Source organism: Pseudorca crassidens, chromosome 7 (genome assembly GCF_039906515.1).
Source record: "Pseudorca crassidens isolate mPseCra1 chromosome 7, mPseCra1.hap1, whole genome shotgun sequence".
Lineage (NCBI taxonomy): Eukaryota > Metazoa > Chordata > Mammalia > Artiodactyla > Delphinidae > Pseudorca > Pseudorca crassidens.
In genome coordinates this window covers 10,987,845-11,015,798 of record NC_090302.1, presented here as the reverse complement: position 1 = coordinate 11,015,798, position 27,954 = coordinate 10,987,845, and the positions used below count along the sequence as shown (strand labels likewise).

General features: G+C 54.3%; 1 protein-coding gene across 1 annotated transcript; it reads left to right on the top strand.

The window, feature by feature from the left end:
* Positions 1 to 18: 18 nt before the first annotated feature.
* ADGRD2 (adhesion G protein-coupled receptor D2) lies at positions 19 to 26,715 on the top strand. The gene is given in 24 exon segments (XM_067745459.1): positions 19 to 54; positions 393 to 456; positions 823 to 1,035; positions 1,353 to 1,900; positions 1,902 to 1,995; positions 2,403 to 2,462; positions 2,465 to 2,500; positions 2,866 to 2,951; positions 3,223 to 3,237; positions 3,240 to 3,506; positions 4,678 to 4,789; positions 5,522 to 5,656; positions 6,135 to 6,258; positions 6,678 to 6,783; positions 7,397 to 7,404; positions 14,527 to 14,567; positions 15,731 to 15,843; positions 17,068 to 17,161; positions 17,363 to 17,472; positions 17,754 to 17,907; positions 18,642 to 18,770; positions 18,843 to 18,965; positions 19,791 to 19,982; positions 26,465 to 26,715. Coding segments are annotated over 24 exon segments (3,111 nt in total).
* The last annotated feature ends 1,239 nt before the right edge of the window (positions 26,716 to 27,954 follow it).

Here is a 27,954-nt window from a genome sequence, read left to right as displayed (position 1 = left end):
GCCCCTGCTGGATCCAGAATGGCCCCCTAGTGCTACTGCCTCCTTGCCCTCCTGGTACCTGAACTTTTGGGAGGCAGAGGGGTGTAGGGGAGGAGACCAAGGGGACTCAAAGCTGCTAGGGTTCCAAGTGGCCACCTCACATCATGAGGTAACTGCAAAGGTTACACAAGCTAAAGCCCTGACATAGAAATAAAAACATCCACCGGATGCTAGCAAACAGGCTCAGGGCAATGAAGTGACCTGCCCGAGATCACCCTCTGGGTGAACCCAGGTCTGACTGCAGGGCCTGCAGCCTCCACTGCACCCCACTGGAGCACACAGTAGGCATTCAATAACTGTACATATGGGCGTGGGGACCTGACTCAGACCCCACCTCTCTTCTTCTCTCTCAGATAAGGAGTCTCTCTGGGACCCCTTCCAACTCCCCAGGTGAATCAAGGAACCCTTGGGTCACAGGTTGGTATGAGGGATGCCACCGAGAGGCTCTGCCTGCCCCCAGTTCAGCCAGCCCGTGGCCCATGTGCTACACCGGCCTCGAATGCAGAGGAAGGGAGGAGGCGCCATTTAGTTCAGCACCCCTATAACAGGCCCTGGGCTGAAAGCATCACTCATGTCCATCTCATTCCTGCCACTATACAGATGACAAAACAGGCTCAGCAAGGGGACAAAACTTGCTAGGTCATAGAGCATAGCTAGGGTTCAGCCCCATCCAGCCCCAAATGACTCCAAGCTCAGTGTCCTTGGCCCTGCCTACCCTACTCACCCTGCAAGGGTCAGATGCCCACACACTTCTCCCACATTGACCCTCCTCTCGCCCTGCAGCTCCAGTGGCCCCTGGAGAGGTAGTGGAGACTGCAGATGAGGTATGCAAGTTCCCAGGGCAGCGGCTGAGCTGGTGGCAGCCCCAAGAGTCCTGTGAGCAGCGGTTTGGCCACGTAGTACTGCAGCACCCAGATGCGGTCCTCACTCCACGGCTGCCTGACCCCATCAGGGTGGGCAAAAGAGAGGCCCCTCTGCAAAGACCCCCGCAGAGGCGTGAGTGTGGGCCGGGGCCTGGGAAGTGGGGGCTGGGGGGAGGGGGCTTTGGTGACCTAGAGATGGCAGCCCACCGTGACAGTCCTTGTGGATTGAGACCAGAGGAAGTCCACATCGCATCTCAGGTTCCCTTGTCCTGGACCGAAAGTAGAGGGTTGACTCCTGGGCACGGGCACTGGAGCCCCATTTCTTCCTTCCAGAGGGAGGGAGGAACCAGAAGCCCAGAAGGGGCTCTACAGCTGCGCCAAAGGGCCGTCAGAAGCAGGACGGTGTGCGCAGCTGGGGAAACTGAGGTCGAGGCCCGTGTGTCCCCGGAGGCGCGCGCACCGCGGCCGCACTAACGTTCGGCGAGAGGACCGCGGGCCAGGCGGCGTGGCTCCGAACGCCTCTGCCGGCGCTCGGGGCGCTGACAGCATGCGTGCACGTGCAGTGGAACGCCGCTTCATCCGACGCGGCCGCACTCTTCTCCCTGGCTGTACCCGCGCTGGCCAACGCGCTGCAGCTGCGCGCCTTCGCCGAGCCGGGCGGCGCCGTGCACGCGGCGCTCGCGGTGCCCGAGCACCACGCGTCTTTCCGCGCTGCCTTTCGCGCGGATGGCCGCTGGCACCACGTGTGCGCCACGTGGGAGCAGCTCGGCGGGCGCTGGGCGCTGTTCGCCGACGGGCGGCGACGCGCTGGGGCGCGGGGCCTAGGCGCGAGCCACCCACTGCCACCTGGCGGCATCCTCGTTCTGGGCCAGGACCAGGATTCTCTGGGCGGCGGCTTCTAGGCGCGTGACGCCTTCAGCGTCAACCTCACCGACTTCCATCTGTGGGCCCGGGCGCTGAGCCCCGCGCAGCTGCACCGGGCACGGGCCTGCGCGCCGTACCCCCGGCGGCCTGCTTTTCCGCTGGGATCTGGGCGCCCTGGACGTCACACCCTCGCTGCTACCGCCGGTGCGGGTGCAGCTTCTCTGTCTGGGTACGGCCCGCCCAGCCTCCTGTTTGTCAGGCCCCGCCCACCTTTTGGCTCCACCCCCAACCTCCTGGCTCCCATCCGCTTCCCTTCCGACTGGGGGACCCAGCCCACCTCTTGCCCACCGGGCCACGCCCACCTCTGGCCACGCCCCCTCCAGGCCTCCAGTACCTCGGGCGTCCGCCCAGTCCTAGCAGCCTGAATGGGCTCGCCCCCTGGCGACCTTGCTCCTCCCAGTGTTGGCTGCAGCACTTCTCTCCCAGGTTCCCACGTCGCCCCCTAACTCCGGGACCGCGTGTCCTGGCGCCCCCTCAAGTGTGCAGGCGCCTTCAAGGCCCGAAGTGTGGGCTGTGGGTCACAGGGACCGATGGGAAGCCAGCATGCGGCCCTGACACCTCTCCCACCCTGGCCAGTGCCCTCAGAGGAGTGCCCTATGTAGGACCCTGGACCCCGCACCGAGGGCTTTTTGTTTTGCTGCAGCCTCTGCCCTTCCTCTGCTGCTACCGGACAGGTGCGCCCTGTCCGGCTGTGCCTTGGGCTCTGCTGAAGGGGACGCTTGGTATGGACCACTGTAGGCTGAGGGGGAGCAGTTGGCACAGCCTGGGAATTCAGAATCTTCTCAGAGTTTCGGGGGCCTCCACGGAGTCTAGACCACAGACAATGGGGCCATACGGAACTGGGGGTGAATCCCAGCTGTGTGGGAGTCACCTCGAGCAGGCGATTTTGCCGTTCTTTGCTTGTTTCCCCATCCAGGACACCTGAGGCTCCAGACACACAGCCGTCAGTGTGCGCTTCTTCCCCGAGCGGCACAGGGGGAGGGGAAACCTCTGCGGAGGATGTTGCCCAGGGCTCAGTCTGGCATCCACTCCTTTGCAGAGACCTACCAGCAGCTGCAGGACGCCCAGTCATGGTCTGGCCAGGATGTTATCAGCCAAGTCAATGCCTTGGCCAATGCCATTGTGGTGAGCCCCCTCCCAGGATGCTGGAGAGTCTGGGGGCACTGTGGGTGGCATCCCTGCACCTCAGTGTCCTCACCTGTAAAGGGAACACCCACATAATGTGTGTGCAGGAATTAAGGTTGTTCATGCCCCCTATTCTGGAGCCTCTGAGAGCTGGGGGCTTGTGACTAGTTAGACCCACACCCCCCAAGAAGACTGGCAGAGGCCAAGTACAGCCCCTTGCGGGGGGTCCCCTTGAGACAGACCAGCAGTCAGCAGCTCTTCTGCTCCACAGCTCCTCCCTGACCCTCTCTCTCTGAAGCCCACGGAGACCTGTCCCTGGCCGAGGCCTCCAGCTTCCTGGGAATCCTGGAGAGAGTCCTGACAAAGGAGACAGCTCCACTGGGGCCAGCTGCGCTGCTGGCTGTCATGCACTTCCTGAAAAGTGTGGCAGCCCTTGGGACATGGGAGCCAGAGCCCATGACTCGGCCCTGGGAGCAGCTGGGCCAGGCCGTCGTGTCTGGGGCCAGCCTGGTCCTGGAGGAGCAGCTGGCTGGTGTGTGGCTGTCAGTCAGCGAGGTGAGGCTGGCAGGGCTCGGTGGGGCAGGGGCCTGGGCTCTGGTTCCTACCTTGCCATCGACTGTGTAGCCACGGGCGAGTCAGCACCCATCTCTGAGCTCCATCTCTCCATCCATCAGGAGAAGCCCTTCTTCTGTCTGTTTTATAGGTTGAACTTCCACATACAACTGCTCTTGAACAACTTCTGCAGTTAAAAATTAAGAGCCACTAGTCAATAAGGGCCTCCCATATCCAACAGTCCACTGCCCACCTTAAGCAGGAGGTCCTCTCTGCTGAGTGTTCAGCCATGGAGAACAGAAGAGACAGATGGTGAGGGTGTTGGAAATCTCATCGTGGCAGAAGTGGCTGTAGGCCTGGGAGTCATCAGCCCAGAGAGGGAGAAAATGAGGGGTCATGAACATTGCCTGAAAAGCTCTGGGGCTTAAGAGGCAGACATGGTCCCCCTGTGACTTCAGGACAGAATTCAAAACTGGGCTTGGGGGTGGGGTGGGGATGGCACAACACAGGAGGCTGGGTCAGTGGAATGTTCGCCTGTCCAGGTGATGCTCCCCATCCTAGGGGATGTGTAAGCCCACATTTTACTGGGGATCTGAGACACCGTGACAGACTGGGGAAAACTGGCCTCTGAACCTCAGTTTTCTTCCCTGGAAAATGGGGATGATCATACCTGCCTTGCTTATGGAGAGGAGTAGGCGTCTATCAGGTCACTTGCCCACCACAGAGGAGGTGTCCCATTAGTGCATGTTCCCCCTCCCTGTTCTGTCCTCACCCCGCGTGGTTTCCTTTTTGGAACCTAAAACTTGAGCACCTGTTAGAGATCTAACACTGAGCCAGACCAAGGAAGCAGGAGGCACGGCCCTGCCTTCAGAGTGTACCCTGGTTGGCAAGCAACCTGCCAGCAGGCAGAGAGCACTGTGAGGCCTTCAGCTCGACTACAGGATGACGTGGCTTAGGAGGGCATTGGAGAAGCCAGAGAAGGCTCATCAGGCAGGGCCTCAAGTGTCAGTCTGAGGAGCCAGGACTTGATCCTGGAGGCCCTGCAGAGCCACTGAGGGTCTGGAGCCTGCAGGCCACCTCACAGATCATTGAGATCCTGTTAACCGCAGTGGTCAGGGCAGGCAGCTGTGGGGCGCGGCGTCTGAGAGAGGGCTGAGTTGCGGCCTCCTCCCAGGTGGTGGGCGGACCCAAGGCCCTGGTGGTGAGCGAGCAGCGCCTGGCGCCCCTGCTGAGCACCATGCTGACCTCTGAGCGGCCCCGAACGCACATCCAGCACCACCATGCCGGTGAGCCTGACCACCACCCGTCCCACACATCTGGCCTCCGGGTGGGGCCTGGGCTCACACATCCTCCTCAGCCCTGGTCACTGGGAGTTCTCGGACTCCCACAGATACTCCATTCTCTTTCCTGCCTTTGCCCATGCTGTGCCCTCGATCCAGAACACTCTTCCTCTCTTGGTCTCCTAGCAAACTCGCATACATCCTTCAGAACCCTGCTTGAGCACCAGCTCTGCCAGGAAGGCTCCCCAGTTCTAGCTCTCTCCTGATAGTTCCTCTCTCCTCTGTTACCCCGGTGTTTTGAACATATCTTTTATCGCCTTTATGGTAATTACATAATAGCACCTGAAGTTCTCTGAGTGCCAGGGCTATTTCTGAGTCATTTCTGCATCTCAGGTTCAGACCCAAGGGCACACTCAGTGAGTGTTTGTAGATTGAGTGGGGTAGCACTTACAGTGGAACTTCAGGCAAAACTTGGGTCCTTCAGGTGCCCAGTGGCTTCTGGCAGCTCATTAATATTCATGTCCCATCCCCCCAGAGACTCCCCCTTCTCAGTGACCCCCTCTCCCTGACTTGGAGAAGTCAGACTTACCTAGGGTAAGTTGCTGAACCTCTCTGTGCAGGAATGGTGGCCTCCTAGGTGTGTGGCAGGGAGAGGGGAAGCAGACCCTGCCAGCACGGCCAGCCCAGCAGAAAGACCTCCCTCCTGAGGCCCAGCCCCTGAGCCCCATTTGCTCCCAGGCCTGGAGTTGCGGAGCCTACGCTCGAGGGAGACCAGCACGGAGGGCCAAGTGTTCATGATGCCCGGTGGGCATCCAGAGGGGCCTGGCCACATCCTCATCCCTGCTGCTGAAGTGAGGCGGCTCCTCAGGAAAGGCGGGTGAGGGAGAGGGGTGGTGGAGTCCTGTTGGGGTCTGGGTCAAACCTCAGCCCTCACAGCTGCTAGCTCTGCTATTTTGAATAAGTCACCTCACCTTTCAGAACTGCCTCCTCATCTGTAAAACTGTATTACTAGCGCTCGCCTCGGTTGTTAAAGCTTAAAGCGCCTGCCACATGGTAGGTGTTCACTTAGTCCCCTCCCCTCAACCACACGTTTTCCCTCGGTGCCACCCAGGGGTGGAGGATTAGGATAAGGGGCAAAGGGCTTTGCAGCCGGCAGCTTAAGCACATCGACTATAGCTGGTTGAAATTCTGACTCTGCCACTTATTAGCTGTGGGATCTTCTGGAAGTCATTTAACCTCTATGAGACTCAGTTTCCCTATGTGTGAGGTGGGCAGAGCATTTCCCTCAGGACCAAGCTGTGGTGCTCGCTCAGTCACTGGGCGGGTCTTAGGCCCCCTTCTATTCATCCAGGCCTCTCTGGAGTCACCATGATCCACAGCTGGTTCAGCTCAAGTGTCTTCCAGTACACCCTGGGGGCCCCTGGCCGAGAGCCCCAGGCCCCTGACACCTCTGAAGAGGCAAGCAGAATGCAGAGGTGAGTGGGTCCCACCCAGCAGGCAGCTGAGGGCCTGGATCCCCTCACCAGGGAAGGCTAGGCCCCCATCCCCTCCCAGAGCCCCCATTCTGTTAGGCATATCTGCCCTTGGCAGCCCAGGGCCAAACCTGCTCCCCCCTGACACACACAGATTTCTGGGCCTGCCAAAGATGGGCTGGTGGGAACATGGCTCAGCTCCTGCCTGGGGTCCTGGCTTCAGTGCTGACTCTCAGGGAGGGAACAGGGCTTACTCAAATTACCAGAAAGAATGGAACCCAGCTGCCCTAATTCCCAGCACAGGACTTTTCCACAGAGGGTATCATCTGTTCTGCAGGGGCCTGGGTGACATGACCCCAGACATGTATGACCTCTCCCCCACAGATACCTGGTGTCCTTAAAAGCTCCCTTTCTCCCCACAGGTTCCTAGGCACCCAGGTGGGGTCAGCAATCATCTCATCTGAGGTGTGGGATGAAACCGGGGAGCCCAACACGGCTGTGACCTTTCACCTGCAACACTGGGCGCAGGTACTGGGCGATGCTTCTGGGAAACAGCCACCTGGTACTGTTATCCTGGTTTGGTGCCCCCCCGCTACATCCCAGTATTTGTTCACTGGACAACCAAGGTCTAAAATGTTCAAGAAAAATACTCATCCACAAGCCATCCCATTGTCCTCGAGAGAGGGGGAAGGGCAGTAGTGCATTGCACACTTACTTTATGGCGGGTGCCTTAAATAAGCAGCATTCATTTAATCTTCCAACGGCCCATTCCACAAAAGTGAGCTTGGAAGAGGTGCTGTGCCTGGCACCAGCTTATAAGTGGCAGAGCTGGGATTTCATTATAGGTCTGCATGACTTGAAAAACTGGTGGTTCCCATCAGATAATACAGGGAGATATGAGAGACCTGCACTGCAGTATGCTTCATAAGCATCAAAATAACCTAAATGTCCATCAATAGGGGATTACTTAGCCTTATAGAGCTATAAAATGGAATATCAGCTGAGGTTATGTAAAGAATGAGGTATTTTGCTGTAAATTGACAAGAAAAGATCACCAAGATACGTCATTTAATTCATTATATGTAATACACAAATTCCTTCTCGCTTTTGAAGCTTTAGAGCATTTCAGAGAAAGCTGAAGTCTCCTTTGCTCAAAACCACCAATCCCGGACACACACACACCCCCCCCACAGCTTATATCTTTTGTATATCATCTCAAGACTTCTTAAAAATCAGTGTCATTAAGGTATATTAATCTACATAGACTAAAACACGCATTTTAAGTGTACGCCTTGAGGAGTTTTGACCAGTGTATATACTCAGGTATCACTGCCCCAATCAAGGTATAGAACTTTTCCACCTTCCCAAAAGGCTTCTTCGTGCCCCTTCCCCGTCAGCCTTCCCCACGCTGACCCAGGAAATCACTGCTCTGTTTTCTGTGACTCTAGATTGTCTGTCTTTCCTAAAGCTTCGTTTAAATGGAACCATACAGCGTGTGCCATGGTCTGGCTTCTTTTGCTCAGGTGGTATTTTTGAGCATCATCTACGTTGTTGCCTGTTTCAGTAATTCACTCCTCATTAGTGCTGTGTAGAATTCCGCTATATGGATAGACCATAATTTGTTTTTCCTTTTACTTGTTTTTTTATTAATTTATTTTATTTTATTTTATTTATTTATTTATTGGCTACATTGGGTCTTTGTTGCTGCTCGCGAGAGTTCCCTAGTTGTGGCGAGCGGGGGCTACTCTTCCTTGTATTGTGCGGGCTTCTCATTGTGTTGGCTTCTCTTGTTGTGGAGCACGGGCTCTAGGTGCGCAGGCTTCAGTAGCTGTGGCGCACGGACTCAGTAGTTGTGGCTCACGGTCTCTAGAGCTCAGGCACAGGCTTAGTGGGTCTGTGGCATGTGGGATCTTCCCTGACCAGGGCTCCAACCCGTGTCCCCTGCATTGGATTCTTAACCACTGCGACACCAGGGAAGACCCTCCATTTACTTGTTGATGGAGATTTGAGTTGTCTCCAGTTTGAGCTGCTATGAATAGATCCACTATGAACACTCATATACAGCATTTTTGTGGACATATGATTTCTTTCTACTGGGTGAATACCTAAAAGGGGACTTTCTGGGTTGTATGATAAATATATGTATACATTAACTTCCTAAGAGACTGTCCAACTGTTTTCCAGAGTCGTGTACTATCTTACATTCCCACTAGAAGTGTGTGAGCTTTGCAGTGTTCCATACCTTTGCTAACATCCTTAACTGCCTTTTTAATATTGTTCATTATAATGGTTGTGTACTGATGTCTCATTGTGGTTCTAAGTTGCAATTCCTTCAAGACCAATGATTTTGAGCATCGTTTTCTATACTCATTGCACATTCATATATCTTCCTTTGTTAAATATAAGTTCAAATCTTTTCCCCAATTTTCATTTTTTTAATTAAATAAATTTCAAGATGAGCCACTGGTTTTTTTTTTAATAGGAAATGCTCTTTATTATTTTTTTCCCAAAATTTTGCATTAGTCTGCTGTTTGCTTTTCTGATTACTGACATTTCTGCACATAAGCCATATAGATCCTCTCTTTTTAAATTTTATCTTCGTACTCCCCTCACTCTTTTTCTCCCTACCCCTGCCCCACCACCACTGGCAACCACCAATCTGTTCTCTGCATTTATGAGCTTGATTTTTTTTTTTAGAGTCCCCATATAAGTGAGATCATACAGTATTTTTCTTTCTCTGACTTATTTCACTTAGCATAATGCCATTGAGCTCCATCCACGTTGTTGCAAATGGCAAGATTTCATTCTTTTAATGGCTAACATTCTGTTATTATACACCACAATTTCTTTATCCATTCATTCATCAGTGGACACTTAGGTTGCTTCCATATCTTTGCTATTGTAAATAGCCATGAACATGGGGGTGCATATATCTTTTCTGAGTTAGTATTTTCATTTTCTTTGGATAGATACCTAGAAGTGGAATTGCTGGATCGTATAGTACTTCTATACTTCTATACTTCTATACTTCTATACTTCTATAGTACTTCTATAACAGTATGGAACCTCCATACTGTTTTCCATAGTGGCTGCACCAACTTACATTCCTACCAACAGTGTATGAGGGTCCCCATTTCTCCACATCCTCTCCAACACTTGTTATTTCTTGTCTTTTTGATAATAACCATCCTAACAGGTGTGGGGTAATATCTCATTGTGGTTTTGATTTGCATTTCTCTGATGTTTAGTGATGCTGAGCATCTTTTCAGGTACCGGTTGGCCATTTGTGTGTCTTCTTTGGAGAAATGCCTATTCAGATCTTCTGCCCATTTTTTAATTGGATGGTTTGGGTTTTTTGTTTTGTCTGTTTGTTTGTTTCTACTATGTCAAGGAGATTACCACCTATATTGTCTTCTAAAATTTTTATGGTTTCAGACCTTAAGTTCAAATCTTTAGTCCATATTGAGTTAATTTTTGTGTATGGTGTAAGATGGTAGTCAAGTTTCATTCTTTTGCCTGCGGCTGTCCAGTTTTCCCAACATCATTTATCAAAGAGGCTGTTCTTTCCCCGTTTTATGTTCTTGCCTCCTTTGCCATAAATTAATTGACCATATATGCATAGGTTTATTTCTGGGCTCTCTATTCTGTTCCATTGATCTATGTGTATGTTTTTAATGCCAATACCATACTGTTTTAACTTCTATAGCTTTGTAATATAGTTTGAAATCAGTAAGCATGATGCCTCCTGCTTTGTTCTTCCCCAATTTTTAAATTATTTGTCTTATCATTGAATTGTAAGAATTCTTTATATATTTTGAATACAAGTCCTTTGTCAGCTATATGTTTTGTGAATAATATCTTCTAGTCTCTGGATTGCTTTTCACTTTCTTGACAGTGTCTTTGGAAGATAAGTTTTGAATGTGATCAAGTCTGGTTTATCAGTTTTTATCTTAAATGGTTTATGCTTTTTACATCCTATCTAGGAAATCTTGCTTATCCCAAGGTCACAAAGATATTCTCAGAGAAGTTTATCATTTTAACCTTTACATTTACGTCTATGATTTATTTCAATTCATTTATGTGTATTATGTTGGGTAGGGGTTAAAGTTCATTATTTTTCCATATAGACATCCCATTCCAATATCATTTGTTGAAAAGATTATTCTTTCTCCCATTGAATTATCACCTTTGTTGAAAATCAATTGTCCATATACGTGTAAGTCTGTTTCTGGGCTCTCTATTCTGTTCCAGAGATCTATACACTAACCCTATAGTGTTGTGATTAATGTATCTGTATGGTAAGCCTTGAAATCAGGTTGTGTAAGTCCTCCAACATTGTTCTTCCTTTTCAAAATTGCTTTGGCTAGCCTAGGGTGTTCACATTGCCATATAAATTCTAGAATCAGCTTGTTAATGTCTATGGAAACACCTACTGGGATTTTGATTGGGATTGCATTAAATCTCTCAAATTGAAATAAGATGATGAACTGGCATCTTAACAATGAATCTTCCAATCCTTAATCAAGGTATATCCCTCTGTTTATTTAGGTTTTCTTAAATTTCTCTCAGCAGTGATATACAGTTGTCAGGGTACAGGTCTTGAAGGTATTTTGTTAGATATACCCTTTTCTGTAAATGGTATTATTTTCTTAATTCAATTTTAAATTGTTCATTGCAAGTATACAGTAATACAATTGATTTTTATATAATGAGATTGTGTCCTGCAGCCTTGTTAGACTCACTTAGTACTTCTGGTAGCTCTCTTATAGAGTTCTTAGGATCTTCTACATCCCTGATCATGTTGTCTGCAAATGAAGACAGTTTTCTTTTCTCCTTTCCAATGCATGTCTTTTTTTTTTTTTCCGATTTTCCTTCCTTGGTGCAGTGGCTAGGACCTCTAGTTCAGCATTAAATAGGAGTGATGAGACCAAATCGTTTTGTCTTGTTCCTAACTTTAGGGGGGAGAGTATTCAGTCTTGAACCATTAAATGTGATGCTAGCTGTGGGCTTTTTGTAGATGCCCCTTGTCAGATTAAGTTCTCTTTTCTTCCTGCTTTGCTGAGAATTCTTATCATGAATAGCTATTGAATTTTGCCAAATGTTTCTTCCACATTGATAGGATCATATGGTTTTCTCTTTTATTCTGTTAATATAGTAAATTGCATTCACTAATTTTCAAATGTCAAACCAGCCTTGGATTCCTGGGATAAACCCCACTTGGTTATGGTGTATTATCCTTTGTATATATTGCTGGATTCAATTTGCTAATATTTGTTAAAGATTTTTGTGTTTATATTCTTGAATATGTAATATGTTCTGTAGTTTTCTTATACTGTCTTCCTCTGGTTTTGGTGTCAGGTTAATCCTAATCTCATAAAATGTGTTGGGAGTTATCTCCTCCTCTGTTTCCTAAGAGAGTTTTGCAGAATTGGTATTATTTCTTCCTTAAATGCTTGATAGGCCAGTGAAGACCAGTGAAGTCTTTCGGTCCTGGTGTTTTCTTTGTGGGAAGTTTTTAAAGTATGAGTTATTTCTTAAGCTGATATAGGATTGTTTGGGGTGCTTTATTTCTTCTTGAGATGGTTTTAGTAATTTGTGCCCTTTAAGGAAATTGTTCCTTTCATCTAGGTTGTTCAATTCTAGCAGGAAGTTGTTCATAATAGTCACTTATTATCCTTTTCACATGTGTAGGATTTATAATGATGTTTGCCTTTTCGTTCTTGATCAGTTTAGCTAGAAGTTTACCGATTTTGTTTATATTTTCAAACAACTAACTTCTGAGATTGTATTTAGATATTAATTATATGAATTAAAATACATTAAAATGAAAAATAAATAAAAGTAAGGGATTGCTCATTGTGGCAAATTTGGAAAATGTAGAAAAGGATAAAGAAGACAAATCCTATTACCCAGAGATAGCTGCCCTAAACTTTTCCATGTGTTTCCCTTCAGCCTTTTTCTGGGTACATAATACTATATATATATATATATATTTTTTTTTTTTTTTCCCTTTTGCAAAATCAAAGCCCTTGCGCTTTCAGCTGAGCCATGTAAACATTTGTGTTTTTCATTTTCCCCACAGGTGTTTTCTGCATTGTCTCTGTCACAGATGTCCCTTTGCCATCCTGTCCTTTCTCACCTGCTGCTTGATCCTAGCAATGCGTAGGCCTTGACTGCGGCCAAGTCCAGAACCGCCCACCCCCTTCCCAGGGGATGGTCCAAAATGAACTTGACCCCTTCCCCTCCATGCATCCAGAGTATCTGCAGAGTTTTTTCTATTACAATTAACCCTGCCTAACCCTGTGAAAATCCTCACTTATAATATGTTTTGATTCTGGTGACTGTCTCCTGGGGATACATGGCCAGGTATGGAACTACTGGACACCAACAGTGTTGTGGCTTTTGAGTGTATAAGCTGCACTGATATTTCAGTTTGTACCACTTGAAAATGCGACCAGTGGTGTAACAATCGTCCATTTTAAAAGCAAACAGCAGGTTTTCTTTGTGTTCCAGCACCTAACATAGTACCTGAGACCCAGGAAAAATATTATGAGTGAATGAATACATGTGGTAATAATTCAGCCAACCCAAGGAATAATATGTTCTCTGGAGGCAACGTCACTGAGTGTGGAAGGAGCATGGAGTCGACCAAGTCACAACCCAGTCTAAGCTCTCTGCTGTGTGACCTTGAACAGATTAATTCCCCTCTCTGAGGCTCACCTTCCTCATCTGAAATTACATAAATTTATACCTGTCCCCTAGGTTGCTATGAATATCAACAACAATAAAGGACATGAAAGTACTTTGCAAAACACAAAGTATCATATTCTAGTGAGGTGATGTTGCTGTTACCCTCCCCAGTCGGGACAAATAGCCCAAGTCCTGAGCTCAGGCTGCCTCCCTGCTTGGTCTGGGACAGGTACCACCTGCCACCTGATGTCTTCTTTCTGCTTGATGACATAAAGTCCATAGAGTTGTCATTGTTCATTACAAAAGAACTAACATGTTCATTATAACACATTCAAACTGAGACCTAACTATTGTTAAGTTGGCTGTGTGTCTGATTCCAGACCTTTTGTGCATGTGTTTTCACAATTACATAGAACCTTATTTTTTTTTTAACCATAAATGGGCTCCTACTATGCAGAATGTCAGGCAGCTTTTTCCTGTACTGAAAAACATATGGCGATGCTGGAGAGGGTGTGGAGAAAAGGGAACCCTCTTGCACTGTTGGTGGGAATGTAAACTGATACAGCCACTATGGAGAACAGTATGGAGGTTCCTTAAAAAACTAAAAATAGAACTACCATACGACCCAGCAATCCCACTACTGGACATATACCCTGAGAAAACCATAATTCAAAAAGAGTCATGTACCATAATGTTCATTGCAGCTCTATTTACAGTAGCCAGGACATGGAAGCAACCTAAGTGTCCATCGACAGATGAATGGATAAAGAAGATGTGGCACATATATACAATGGAATACTACTCAGCCATAAAAAGAAAAGAAACTGAGTTATTTGTAGTGAGGTGGATGGACCTAGAGTCTGTCATACAGAGTGAAGTAAGTCAGAAAGAGAAAAACATATACTGTATGCTAACACATATATATGGAATCTAATAACAACAACAAAATGGTTCTGAAGAACCTAGGGGCAAGACAGGAGTAAACACACAGACATAGAGAATGGACTTGAGGACACGGGGAGGGGGAAGGGTAAGCTGGGACGAAGTGAGAGAGTGGCATGGACATATATACACTACCAAATGTAAAACAGACAGCTAGTGGGAAGGAGCCGCATAGTACAGGGAGATCAGCTCGGTGCTTTGTGACCACCTAGAGGGGTGGGATAGGGAGGGTGGGAGGGAGACGCAAGAGGGAGGAGATATGGGGATATATGTATACGTATAGCTGATTCACTTTGTTATACAACAGAAGCTAACACACCATTGTAAAGCAATTATACTCCAATAAAGATGTTAAAAAAAAAGATATATATATATATATATATATATATATATATATAGCGAGCTCTTTCCCCAACAGCAGATAGAGACCTGTGTGTTCTTACTAGGCAGAGCATCCTGAAGGGAAGACTCACAGTGGTTTGTTAGCTTGTTAGCTTGTTCCTAGGATTTCGATATTAACCATAATGCCAACCTGAAACTCTACTCACGTCACCTTCCTTCTGCCACCCTGCCGGCATTCTTCTCCAGTCCCTGCACCCACGACCCATGCTGGGCAACCCCCTGGTCCCTCAAACGCAGGAGGCCTCCACATCCCCCTGCATCGTCTGGCCTCTCTCCTTGCCCACATGTGCTCACACACCTGCCCTGTCCCTGTTGGCTGCCCTTAGGCCTTCCCTCCGAAGCTGGTGGAGCCTGTCTGTGCTTTCTGGAACTTCAGCATCGGGTGAGTTTCCAAGTTCTTTCTTTATTATTTTTTTTAATTTTTAAATTTTATTTATTTTTGGCTGTGTCGGGTCTTAGTTGAGGCATGTGGGATCGTTGTTGTGGTGTGTGGGCTTCTCTCTAGTTGTGGCGTGCGGGTTTTCTCTTCTCTGGTTGTGGTGCTCAGGCTCCAGAGGGCGTGGGCTCTGTAGTTTGCGGCACATGGGCTCTCTAGCCGAGGCACACAAGCTCAGTAGTTGTGGCACACGGGCTTAGTTGCCCCGCAGCATGTGGGATCTTAGTTCCCTGACTGGGGATCAAACCTGCGTCCCCTGTGTTGTAAGGCTGATTCTCTACCACTGGATCACCAAGGAAGTCCCCCAAGTTCTTTAAATAAGGCACTTGAAAAAAAAAAAGACATCCAGGGACTTACCTGGTGGTCCAGAGGTTAAGAGCTGCGCTTCCACTGCAGGGAGCCAGGTTCCACCCCTGGTTGGGGAACTAAGATCCGCATACCCTGCAGTATGGCCCAAAAAATAAAAATTTTAAAAATTAAAAAAAAAACGTCTGTTCTATTTGAGGATGAGAGAGGACTCAAGCATGTTTTTGGCCTCCATTCACCAACTTCCTTGCAGGGGTGGTTCCAAGCCCCACTCAACTGGGGACAAGTTGGGGCAGGAAAGCCTGTTACCCAGGAGGTAGTGAGCTCCCTATCATAGTAGGTATGTAAGCCTACTCTGTGGGGTACCTAGGAAGAGACTCATCTGTGGAATGGGTGTTAGAGTTGATGAGGGAATGAACATCAATCACTGTTGCTTAGTAATTAACGCAGTTAATCAATGGTGATCATTGGTATCAACCCCATCCTCCTACCATTCCTGAGAAAAGTACATTTTACAGATGAAAAACTGAGACTCAGGGAGGGGCAGTGACTTGGCCAAGGTCACATAGCTGGTTAAAGGCAGGGCACTGAGGGACCCCAGGCTTTGGGGAGAGGCTTTCCCCTGCTTGCCACCTGTCCCCCAGCCCCATGTCCAGCCCATCTCAAGAGCCCTCTGTTCACTATTCACCCCAAGCCCAGACTCAGGGGGCTCCTGGGCCACCACTGGCTGCTCCGTGACCGCTCTGTACCAGGACTCAACCACCTGCTTCTGCAACCACAGCACCGTCCTGTTGCAGGTGTACGACGTCCAGGTGAGTACTGGGGAGGGGGCAGGGAAGCAGGGGAAGGTGATGTCAGAACCAAGTTTTAAAGGATGCACTGGAGTTGAACAGAAAGGCGTTCCAAGCAGAGGCCCATCTGAGCAAAGGCAAGGAGGCTAGAAATGGCAGACGAGTTACGTTCTAGAACTGCAATGTGTCTGGGGCTTCCAGTGCGATGCCTGGGGTCAGGGGATGGCAGTGAACAAGGTAGGCATGGGTCAGATGGCACAGGCCTGGAAGGCCAGGCCCACGCGCTTGGATCGTGGTCCTGTTGCAGAGGGCAGATGTGGAAGAGTGTGAAGCAGGCATTAGATTTACATGAGGGAGGCCCCTGGTGCGGGGAGTGAGGCTGAGGTGGGGGCCAGGGGGGAAAAGCAGTTCGGGGGCTGCGGGCCTGGCCTAGGAGAGGGGAGGGGCCCTGCGCCAGGGAGCAGTGGGGAGATGTGGAAGACTGGCTGAGGAGGAGGGGTGACCTGGGCCACCGGGAGATGAGGGACTCGTCTCAGGAGGCACAGGTGGGCAACGGGTTTGCAGGTCTGTGGGGTCTGTGGTCCGGTGCTCGGGGCGGGAGGGGTCTCAGCTGGCCCCAAGGGCCAGTAGGTAAAGCCATGGCCAAGGTGAGGTTAGAAGTAAAATGAGTCGCGACTAAAGACAGGCCCTGAGAGGCATTAGCATTTACAGCCTTGGGGGGAAGCCAAATTCCAGGAGGAGGCCAAGCAAGGCGGGCTTGCTGGGCCAGAAGGGGACTCAGGTTAAGTGAGACGGTGCCTGAGCCCAGGAATGCTGGGGTCACTTGGCCTGTTCGGGAGCACGCTTGAAAAACATGCTACCGAATGCATTTTTCCTGTAAAAACAGAGCGTGGACGTCGGACACATTGTGAGTAATCCGTGCCAGCTCCCTGTCCCCCTCAGTGGGTGGTTGTCACATGCCACCCCTCCTCCCCATGGGCATGTCGGTGGTCACTTACAGTCTAGTGCTTCTCGGTATCTGAGGAGTCCGTGAAAGCTGGGCCCCTCTCCAGCAGGAGAGAACATGCGAATGCTCATTATCAAGTTGCTGTGTGCAGGCCTGGCCATCCCTGCTTCACGGCAGAGAAGGCGGTTGACGAGCCTGGGAGCTGCCGGCTGGGGGGCGGGGGGGGTGTGGGCGAGTGTCCCGTCGGGCCAGGGCGGTGGTGGGGCTGCTGTCCTCCGGGATCTCTGTCCCTCCCACAGAGGGGCCCCGATGGGGGGTCCCTGCTGAGGACGCTCTCGTCTGTGGGCTGCGGTGTGTCCTGTGCCCTCGCCACCACCTTCTTGCTCTTCCTGGCGGACGGGTGAGGCAAGCTCACCACCTTGCCTGGCACCCTGGGCCTGCCCCGCCCCTCGTGGGCCTCCACGTCCCTCCTCAGGTGGGTGTCCATCCTCGGTCCGAGAAGCCCCTGTGGAGCCGCCCTTTCCTCCTTCACTGGCCGGTTCACTGGGACGCAGGTTGTGGGGGGGGTGGTCCTTGCTAACCAACTCCTCTGCCTGTCCGGGGTCCCCCAGTCAGAACGAGCCACAGTCCACAAGAACCTCACCTTCTCCCTGGCCTCCGCCGAGGGCTTCCTCGTGGCCAACGAGTGGGCAAAGGAAAACAAGGTGGGCGGCCAGCGGGTGGGCTTGTGAGCTCAGGGGGGCCTGGGAAAGCACCTTCAGCCTTTTCTAGGTTGCCCCCCATATCTTCACTTGGCTCCATTTCCGGGGAGGAGTACGGCCTAGAGAAGAAAGACCCTGAATGTTGGAGCTGGGCCCAGGGCGCTGCCCCGAGACCCTACCCGCTCATACTGCTTTGCGCTGGCTACGCCAGGCACGGACAGGGGACCCAGGGTGGACCGCACCCATGACCGGCCTCCGTGGGGAGCCCTCACCCTCCCACACAGGTGGCGTGTGTGGCCGTCACAGCAGTGATGCACCTCCTCTTTTTGGTCGTCTTCTCCTGGATGTTGGCGGAAGGGCTGCCGCTGTGCAGCAAGGTGGTGGCTGTGCGCATGCGCCTGGGCCCCAGGAAGCCGCTCTGCTACGCCAGAGGCTGGGGTGAGTCCCTTCTGCTCCTCACTCTTGCTCTGTTCCCCTCCACCCTGCCTCGCGTAGCCTCTGTTATGTCCAACACTCGCCGCCCAACACCCTCCTCCACCGGCACCCAGCGCCACCCAGTGGCCAGCGCCCGTGTCTGACACAAACTCAGCTCCGTCGACCTCCAACTCTACCCAGCTCCAATTCTTTTTTTTTTTTTTTTTTTGCGGTACGCGGGCCTCTCACTGTTGTGGCCTCTCCCGTTGCGGAGCACAGGCTCCGGACGCGCAGGCTCAGCGGCCATGGCTCACGGGCCCAGCCGCTCCGCGGCATGTGGGATCTTCCCAGACCGGGGCACGAACCCGTGTCCCCTGCAACGGCAGGCGGACTCTCAACCACTGCGCCACCAGGGAAGCCCCCAGCTCCAATTCTTAATCCTCCTCCACTTCAACTGCCTCAGCTCCCAGCCCCCGGCACTGCCTCCCTAATCTGAAGCCAGCTAAACCCACGCCAATCGCCAGTTTCCAACTCTGTTGATTCTCAGCCCTAAGGCCTCGACTCAATCTCAGCTCTTCCGCTCCCCAACTACTCGGGGCTCCAGTGCCACCCAAAATATCAGGCCCACCCAACCCCACTCCCTGGATCTCCCAGTGCCGCCAGTATGCCCACTACTATGGGACAGCTGGAGGATGCAGCTCTGGACGGGGGCTGGCTCCCGAGAGACACGGTCCTGAGGTCACCTCTTCTTCCCTTAGGCGTGCCTGTGGCCATGGTGGCCATCACCCTGGCCGTGTCCCCCCATGACTACGTGGCCACTGGGCACTGCCGGCTCATTGTGCACACAGGCGCCATCTGGGCTTTTGTGGGGCCCGTGCTGACCATGAGTGGGGAGGCCTGGGGCCCCTGCAGGGGAGGGACGTGTCGGGGAAGGGGGAGGGTGCCCCCACTGATACCAGATCTCCAGGCCAATACCTGCATCCTGGTCCGTGTGGTGATGGTCACCGTGTCCAGGGCCCGCCGCCGTGCCCGCACGCTGAGCCCGCAGCCCTGTGTGCAGCAGCAGATCCCGATCCAGATGTGGTGAGGCCCCAGACTGGGGGGGTCAAGAAGAAGTGGGGGGAGCCAGGTGTGGCCACGTGTGCTTATGAGTGCAAGGCTATAAATGAGCATATGTCTGCAGTGTGTCTGTGCTGCATGTGCACACATGCTCATGCGTGTGGGCGTGTGGAAGTCTGTGCCCATGCGTGTTACCTGTGCGGATGGTAATTGAGCCTGTGTGTATATGACGTGGGGTGTGGACATCAGCCACTGTCCTGGCGACTCACCTTCTGCAGAAAGCACTGATGGCCTGGTGGGGACAAGGTAGAGGAGACCCCCAAGTCAGGCAGTCCCTAGAAGTTCAGGTTCAGGGTGAGAATCTAGGTCTCTACCCCTGCCAAGAATCCCCATCACTCTCCAGGACCGTATCCTGCTGGAGCGGGCACACCCCCCCAGCCTTCCTCCTCACCACCACCCCTCTGCCAAGGGCAGGGCAGCCCAAGCCAGTGGGGCCTGAAAAGCCAGGCAGCCCCAGGGGTCCCCTTCCAGACTCCATGCCCCCTGGACCCACTGTCCAGGCCTCAGCCCTCCCCCTGGACAGCTGCGACTCCCTTCCTTTGAGCCCTGCTTGGGACTGGGAGCCTATCTCCCCAGTGCCACTACCTCTACTTCATGCCACTCTGGGTGTCTGAGAAGGGGCCACCAGGTCCAGCCGAAAGTTCCAGCTATACCTAAGTCCTGAGCCTCAGTCTCCAGTCTGTAGCCCCGACCCCTCTCCAGGCACCTTCCAAGGGCTGCCCTCCCCAGAACCCCGTGGGGAGCCCCCTGGCCCCCTGGCCTCCCTCAGTCCAGCCTGCTGTCCCGCGGGGCCACCGTGAAGCCAGTGTTGGTCCTGCTGCCCATCCTGAGCCTGACCTGGCTAGTCAGCATGCTGGTGCACCTCAGCCCGTCCTGGGCCTATGCCACCGTGGGCCTCAATTCCTTGCAGGTACCTCCGGGCCCAGGGCCCGTGTGGGACCAGGGCTCCACCATGCACTGGAGCCCAGAGGGTGTGGCTGGTTTGTCAGGGGGCTGGGGAGGGAGTGTCCTTTCTGTCATGGGAGTCACCAGCAGCCTCAGGGACACTGTCAAGGGGAGGGCGGGTGAGGGGGAGAGTGGAAACAAACCTCCAATCAAAGAGCAGTATCTCAGGGAGGATTTGGGGGCCCATTTGGCAGGTGAAGAATCTGAGGCCCAGAAAGGGGGTGGCTAAGGTGCCTCGTGCCCTGACGCTCAAGGGCGCAGCAGAAGTTCCAGTCCCCAGGCTGTGCTAGAGCCACTTCCGGCCTCGGCAGGAAGCCGAGGATGGGGGTGCAGGACACCAGGGACCTCTCCCCTTGGGGTCTGTGGATGGCCTACTGTGGGGCAGCATGAGCTGCTCCATCGGTGAGGACAACGGTTCAGAAAAGGTTTTGGCTGGAAGGACATGACCCACATAAATGAAGCAGTAACATGGGACCGCAGGAACCCCCCTGTGTGCCTTTCAGGTCCTGTGTCCTGGAGCCACAGAGATGGGTCAGACTAAGCCCTTGTCTTCAGGGGGTTTGCAGATCTATGGGGGACCCAGGCACAGACACAAACAGCCACAGCCCTGGGAGCTGAGTGCTGGGAGGGAGGTCAGTCCAAGGAGGGCCCAATCCGCCCCCGCCCTGCCCTGCCCCTCAGCCTCCCTTGTACCCCCCAGCACCTCTTCCTGTTGTCTGCACTCCCCACTCCCAGCTCTGCCGCGCCCAGGTCCCTCTCAGGGCTGAAAAGTGAGGTGTCCCACGGATTGACAAAGACAAGCTCGGGAAATCAAGTGCAAACTCTGTCCAGGGTCCCTGTGTCCCAGAGCTGGGCTTCCTGCTGATGGATGCCTACGTGCTCTGAGTCCTGACCAGGATCATATTTATATCTCTGAACAGGCCTTACAAACGGGGAAACTGAGATTCCATGGCCTCACAGGAGGAAGGAGCAGCACTGGGGCCCAAGTTCAGAGTCTGTGTTCTCAGCCATTAGGATATTCAGCTTTGACCGCAGAGGGGCCTGGTTCCTGGAAGAGCTGCCGAGGCTGGGAGTGGGGGTGGGGAGCTGGGGTCAGGAGGGGCACCCTCATCCAGTCAGTTATTCATCCATCCCTGCGAGGTGTTTTGAATGCCCACTAGAGGCCAGGCACTGTGCTAGGCGCCAGGGACACAGCAGCAAAGGAGGCTGCAAAATGCCCTGTTCTTGTGGAGGTGACATGAGTCGGGGACGCAGACGATGCCCAAGACCAGGGAGTGGAGTGTTAAGGGAGGGGTGAGGCAGGAAGGAGGGAGGGTGCAAAGGGGGTTGGTCTCCAGGGTCCTGGTCCACGTTGTCTTCTCCCCCTGGGCCCTGGGGGCTCGCCACTCTCTGCCAGGCAGGCATGGGAGTGGAGAGGGGAAAGGACAGGGGCTGTGGGAGGTGGGGGGTGCAGACTGCTCAGGGAGGATGGAGGTTGTGCCCAGAGAGGGGCCGGGAGAGTGAAGAAAAACTGGGGTTCCAACGCTCTTCCTAAAGAAGCACGGCTCCCAGAGACCTGGCGGGGCCTGAGCAGCTGGAGACAGAGATGGACACAAGAGAAGCCCTTCCTCCAAGCCCTGCACTCCCAGAGCTCCGCGGGCTGGAATTCCAGCTCAGCCCACTTAGCAGAGGGACCCTACCCAGGTCTCTCCACCCTGCCTCAGAGTGGCGAGGGCACCAGCATCCTGTTGCTATGGCAACTACTCCAGCTCCATCCCTGCCTGTGGCCCTCAGGTGGGCAGAGCTGCAGCCAGGGAGCCAGAGCCACCATCACCACGCTGTCTGCCTCCCTCTCAGGGCAGGTCCTTTCCTCTCCCGGTGTCTCATTACTTCGTCTCTGTCTCTGAGTTTTCCCTGGGATTCTTTCTCTGTCTTTCAGGCTCTGTCACAGGCTCCTGTCCCTGTCCCCACCTCCTCTGGCATGGACCCACCTGGCTCTACATCTCCCCTTCTGTTGGGCTCTGACCCGCTGTCTCTTGGTCCCTTACCCTGCTTCTCCCTCTCTCTGAGTGTCACCTCTCTTGCCCCCTCCCAACCAGCCTCAGAACTTCAGGTCTGGTAAAGGAGGGGAGAGGCTGCCTTATGGGGGAGTCAGAAGGCATGAGACCTGGGCCCACTCTGATGTTCCTGTGACTGTCTCAGGGCAGGTCCCCAAGTTAGGCTAAGAGCCCTGTTCTCTGGGTCCCTCCCGGCTGCTTCCCTCCCCAGGCCTGGCCTTTCCCTCTCCTCTCTCTTCCATCATACCTGCGGTCTCTCCATGTCTTTCTCTTCCTGCCCCACCTCCAGCCCCGTCCCTCTCTCACTCTGTCTTGGGCGTAAGCTGGGCAGAACCTGCCCAAGGTGACCAGGGAGCAGGCCTGGGGCTGGAGGGACTGAAATCTGCTCTGACTCATTCATTCACTCTTGGTGATTTGTCTCCGTCTGGCCCCTGTGCCAGGTTTTGTGGTGGAAGAGCAGAGCCTCACTTCTGCAACTAGCTGTAGCTCACACCTACCCTGCCTGAGAGTGTTGTTGGGAGGCCTGCACAAGTTGAGACAGGCCTCAGTTTCTACATCTATATAAAGGGGGGGATCATATTCTCCACCTCGTGGCACCGTTCTGGGGTTCCACTGGCAAGATATTTGCAAAGGGCAAAGCATAACACCTGGCACACATCAGGAGCGCCGTGAACGTGAGCACATTTGTGTCATTCGGTCATTCAGCACGTACTTCCCCGGCGCCTCCCGTGCTGGGCTGCATACTGGGGAAAGTGGTGGAACTCAAGATCGAGGAACCCACCCTTGGGGGTCTCAGCCTGAGGGACGGACAGACACCAAAACCACACAACCACAGCGGGCACGATTGAGGCTGAAAGGCTAAGGGGCAGTCGGGGCCGTATGGGGAGGCAGAATGGGCACTCCCTGGAGGCAGTGATTCTCAGCTAATACCTGAACGCTGTGTGGAGAGAGGGGGAAGAATGTTTTAAGTCAGGGGAGCACAGTGGGATCAGATGGAGGGAGACATGGGGTTGGGAGAGCTGGTGAGAAAGGGGACAGGAGGGAACATGGGGGCCAGACTGTGCAGGGTCCCTAGAGCTGTTGTGAGGAGCTCAGACTTCACCGCAGGGGTACTAGGGAGCCTTGGAGGATGTTAGGCAGGTGCTGGTGTGGTTGGGTTGGAGTGCATCTGTTTGAGTGTGAGGAGTGAGTAAAAGGAGACAGGATGGGGGAGGCTGTGCAGGGGCTTTGGAGAGAGCAGAGGCTGGGTGTGGGGGGCTGGGAGGCCCAGAGTCTGTCTTAGGGGCAGAGTTGGGGCTGGTAGCAACCCAGTTGGTGCCTGGGAGCCAGGGGGAGTAGTCAGGCTCTGGGGCTCCAGCTCTCAGCCCTGGGAAACTAGAGGGCCTCAAGGAACCCCATGTCCCCTCACCTGTGTCCTCTTGGGGAGGAACTGTTACATTGCCCAGGGGGAACCTGAGGAAGTCCTAGGCTCCACATGCTACCCGCTGAGTCACACTTTTGCTCTGTCTCCTACCCTGGGCCCCAGGGTCCCTCTCCATCAAATGGGGAGAATGAATCCCCCCACCCCCAACCATGGAGCTGCTGTGAGGGTCAAGTGTCACCCCAAGTGTGCTGGTGGTTTGTGAGTGGCGAGGCCGTAGTGGTCCTCGCATGTGTGGGAAGGAGCCAGCTATGACTCAGCCACTGTGCTGAGTCCTTCACACACAGACGGAAGCAAGTCCTGGCCTCTTCCCCACTTTCCAGATGAAGAGACAGAGGCTCCGAGAGGAACTCAGCTAGAGATACAATCAGAATGCAACCAGGGTCTGCTGTCCCTGGACCTGATTTAGCCTTGGAGCTTCCGGAAGGTGTCGCCTCTCCCATTCCCCACCCTTGCAACATGGTGAGGGTGTGAGGATGGGGCAGGTCAGGGGGGTGGGGCTTGGAGGGATAGAGAGCAGAGAGGCTGCCTCTTGACCAGAGACTGAAGGCAGGGGGTCCAGCGGGGCAAGGCCCCTCCTGGTTCTCTCTGCCACAGAATGCCACAACTGCCTGCTCCCCATGGCGGACTGGGGGGCAGGGCAGGATTTGTGTTCATCCTCCTGTGTCTCTAAATGTCTCTGGAGGTGTGTCTGCTGCGGTGCCAGGCCAGACACTGGGGGAAAGGGGATGGGGCTCCCAGGTAGTGACACCCACCCTCACCCCGGGTCTGTCCCCAGGGGGCCATACATCTTCCTGGTCTATGCAGCCTACAACACGGGGAGGTAAGTCAAGGGATACTGGCTGCTGGAGGGTGGGATGTGGGTGGAGGCGGGCAGGGCTTACTTGCAGAGGGCTCTGCGACTGGCCCGTGGAGGTCAGGAGAAGGTCCCAGGCCTGACCCTGGCCCCATCCTCCAGGTCCAGAGCGTCCTGCAGAGGATGACTGGGAAGGCGGCAGCGGAGGCATTCACGGTGGGCAGGCCGGGGGTCCGTGGGGTGGGACGGTGGGAGGTCCCACCTACAGCCGGATCCCAGCGCTGATGCCCTTTCCTTTCAGGCTCGCTCCTGTCCCGCGGGCCCGGGGTTCCACCCTAGGCCCTCACGTCCCTGGGAGGTGGCCCGTGACAACCCAGTAGTCTTGGCTCCACCCTGAAGACACCTGGCTCTTAGAGGTAACACCACACCACCCTCAAGTCCAAGTGCCACCTGGTGCGTCGGTCTCCCCAGTGCTCGGGCTGAGCTAGGAGGGCCACGGCAGATTCCATTAGCCCATCTTAAAGACAAGGAGACTGAGGCCTGGGGAATTCTGCAACTGCAGGACCAAGGGGATGGCTTAGAAAAGGCTCCTTTCCTCCCATCACCACCACCAGAGAACAAGGGTCCCTGGTGCCCAGCCCAGAGGCAGAGCTTGCCCAGGGTCACTTTCCCTGGGTTTCCATGCAGAAGGGATGTGGAAGGTTCCCAAAGGCAGGTAGGTGGATGAGGTTCAGGGCCCTGAGATAGGGCACGGGTTGAATGACTTAAGGGTCCGGCCAGGAATTTAAATCCCAGCTCTTACTTCCCCTGCTCTGTGCCCTTGGGCAAGGTCTCTCTGGGCCCTAGTTTCTTCATCGCTAATCTATGAGGTAAACTTTTGAGTGGATTCTTAGGGTCTTTGATAATGAGGTTCCTGTCCAGGGTGGGGGGAGCAGAGAGAGAGCTTCCTGCCTCAGCCTCCTATAAGTTCACCTGCTGGAGTGTTTTCCCCCTACTAGGGACGCACGGCCCCAGGATCCCCACAGCGTTCTCCTCCATTGCAGAACCCAAAAGACCGATGAGGCTGGGACAGGGGTGGCAGGACTCTGCCGAGGGGCTAGCAAGTGTGACCGGCAGGGTCAGGGAAACCACAGGGACCAGGGCGGGCCTGGGGTGGGGCTTCCCCTGGGGATCCAGAGGGCCCGTCCCTCAGTTACCAGGCTGAAGGGGGCTGGGAGCGGCTGGCAGAACTTGAATGCCAAGGCCACTGGGGATAGAAGAGTCATCACCAGGGTAGCCGAGGGCCCCCAGAGCAAGGGGAGCAGGAGTCGGGCCCCCGCCCCCAACAGACCTCCTCTGTCCTCAGGCCGTGCAGCTGACCACATTCAGGGCTTCAGGTGTAGCTCCCACCTCAGGGGGTTCCCCTTTTCCCTTTGGCGTCCCGACACCCCCTCAGCCCCACTGTACCGGAATGGAAGTGATTTGAGAAGCAACCACAGCTGACCTCCCACAATTTGAGGGGCTCTTCCCCTCACTCCGCTCCTTGCTGGTGCCTGAAAGTCCCCCTTAGCGCCCTGTGGGCTCTGTCAGTGATAATGCAGTGCTCTGGGGAGGGGCTTACTCAGGGAGTGAGTCTGGGACCCCTTCCCAGGCCAGCGCTGCCGGGCTCCAGGCCTGGTGGTCTGAGAGGCTTCCAAACCCGGTGAGGAGCAAGTACTTTCCCAAGACCTCAGTTTCCCCAGCTGGACAGCTGACGGGGGCGTGATGGGGGGGCCTGTGGGTAGCAGGGCAGGGCCAGGACCACCTAGGCCCCGCTCAAGGAGAGCTCGGCCTGGCCTGAGGGGAGCCTCAGGGACCCTGGTCACTGCCAGCCTCTCTGGGCCTGGGTTCCCACAGTCTTAAACCAGAGACAAGCCTATGAGGGGCGGGCTTAGCACTGCCCAGCCCTCCAAGCAGGGAATTCCTTCCCACCAGAGCAAGAGGCCTGCCTATGGAGCTCTGACCGGGGCTGAGCTCTGTGCTAAACCCGGGCATCTGCTGACTCCTTTCATGTGGTGACCTGGGGAAAGGGGGGTGCTGTCGCCCTCCCACTGTGCAGATGAGGAAGCTGAGGCATAGAGAGGAGCCCTGACCAGCCAGGGTCAGTGGCAGAGCTGGGGTCAGGGCCCCCACCCGTGCAGATGAGGAAACTGAGGCACAGCAGTAGTCACGTGGGGGTAAGCGTAGGCACATTTGAACCCAGGTCTGTATGACCCCAGACCCCCACCTGGCCTCCACCCCTGGCAGGTGTCCCAGTCCTTCTGAGTCTCAGCTTCCCCTTCTGCAAAATGGGCTGGAGGCAGCCCCTGCAGGCCTGCCTGGAGGGCGCAGGCGCCCTGCAGGCGGTGGGCGTTCCGAAGGGGCCGAGAGGCACCCCCCACCCCCCCCACATCGGCTTCCAGCCCCCCACCCCGCCCCCGCAGGCGCAGCGTCTGTGGGAACAAGAGAGCCGCAGCGGTGCCTCTGCACTCAAGCGACAGCGCCTTTGTCTCTGCTGAATGGGTGCGTTGCTAAGGCCGCTCGTAGCAACGGAGCCGCTTCTACCTCGGCCTCGGAGGAACACCCAACCCGTCCCGCCCTCCGATGCCCTAGCCCCCCCCACCCCGCCCCACCAGGCGACCCACTCAGGTGGCCCTAGCAAGAAGAGCGGGGGAGTGAAGGCTGCCAGCTGTGTGTCCCTCACAGGCCTGCCCCTGCCCCTCCCTCCAGAAAGTCCATGGCGCCCCCCAACTCCCCACCACCCCCATCCCCGGCATTGCAGGTGTTCTCCGGATGGAGAAACTGAGGCTCAGAGAGGGAGACTGCCAGGGTCACCCAGGCCAGAATCCCACCCAAGGTCTTCCCTTAGCCCCAGTTCCCAGCCCTGTCCCCATATTGGGAGGGTGGGCCCCCATCTTGGTTCTCTGCCAGCCCAGCCCAAAGGGTGTACTTTCCTCCCAGGTTTCTAGAGACATTACATGGGAACTTTCCTCCAAGCTCTACCTGGGGACCTCTGAAAGGCCCAACCGGGGGCCCCGGAGGGACAGACGCAGCATCTAGACCACTACCCACTCCCAGGGGCCTCAGCCTCTCTCTCCTTCCAATGGAGGCCCTGGCCCTGGTGCTCCCGCTTACACTGCCAGGTCCCACAGCTCTGTCCTCAGCTTCCTGCCTGTGACTGTCCCTCCCCTCCTGCCCTGAAGTTCTGACAGCCCCGTGATGTCTCTGATAATAAATGGTACTGTAGTGACCTTTCCTTCTCTGGAGGTCACCCTGGCCTGCGGAGGGGGACAGGATGCCAGTCTCCCTGGGAGGAGGGAGGTACAAGGGAAGCTGCCACTTTGGCTTTGGGACTCAGGACAGACCCAGCTTCACCATCAGGGCAGGTGCAGCCAACACTTACTAGCACCTGCTGTGTACCTGGCTGGTGCTAAGCCTTGTACTGCCTTAGAGCTGCAGGTCCTTACCTCAGCCCTGAGACTACCATCACCTCTATCGTACAGAAAAGAAAACTGAGGCTCAGAGAAGGTCTCCACGTCTCATACCTGGGTCTCCCCGGCTGGGTAACATAGAGGTCGGGGGTGGCAGTCGCTGTGAGTGGGAGCCACCCAGGCAGACTGCTCGGAGGAGGCACCAGGGCAGGTGGACCGGCTTCAGGTCTGACGTGTCATGCTGCGAGAGGACCCCAACTCAGAATCTGGCTATGGGACCAGGTCCTGGCACCACTGATTCTGTGGCCTCGAGCAAGATTCTTCTCT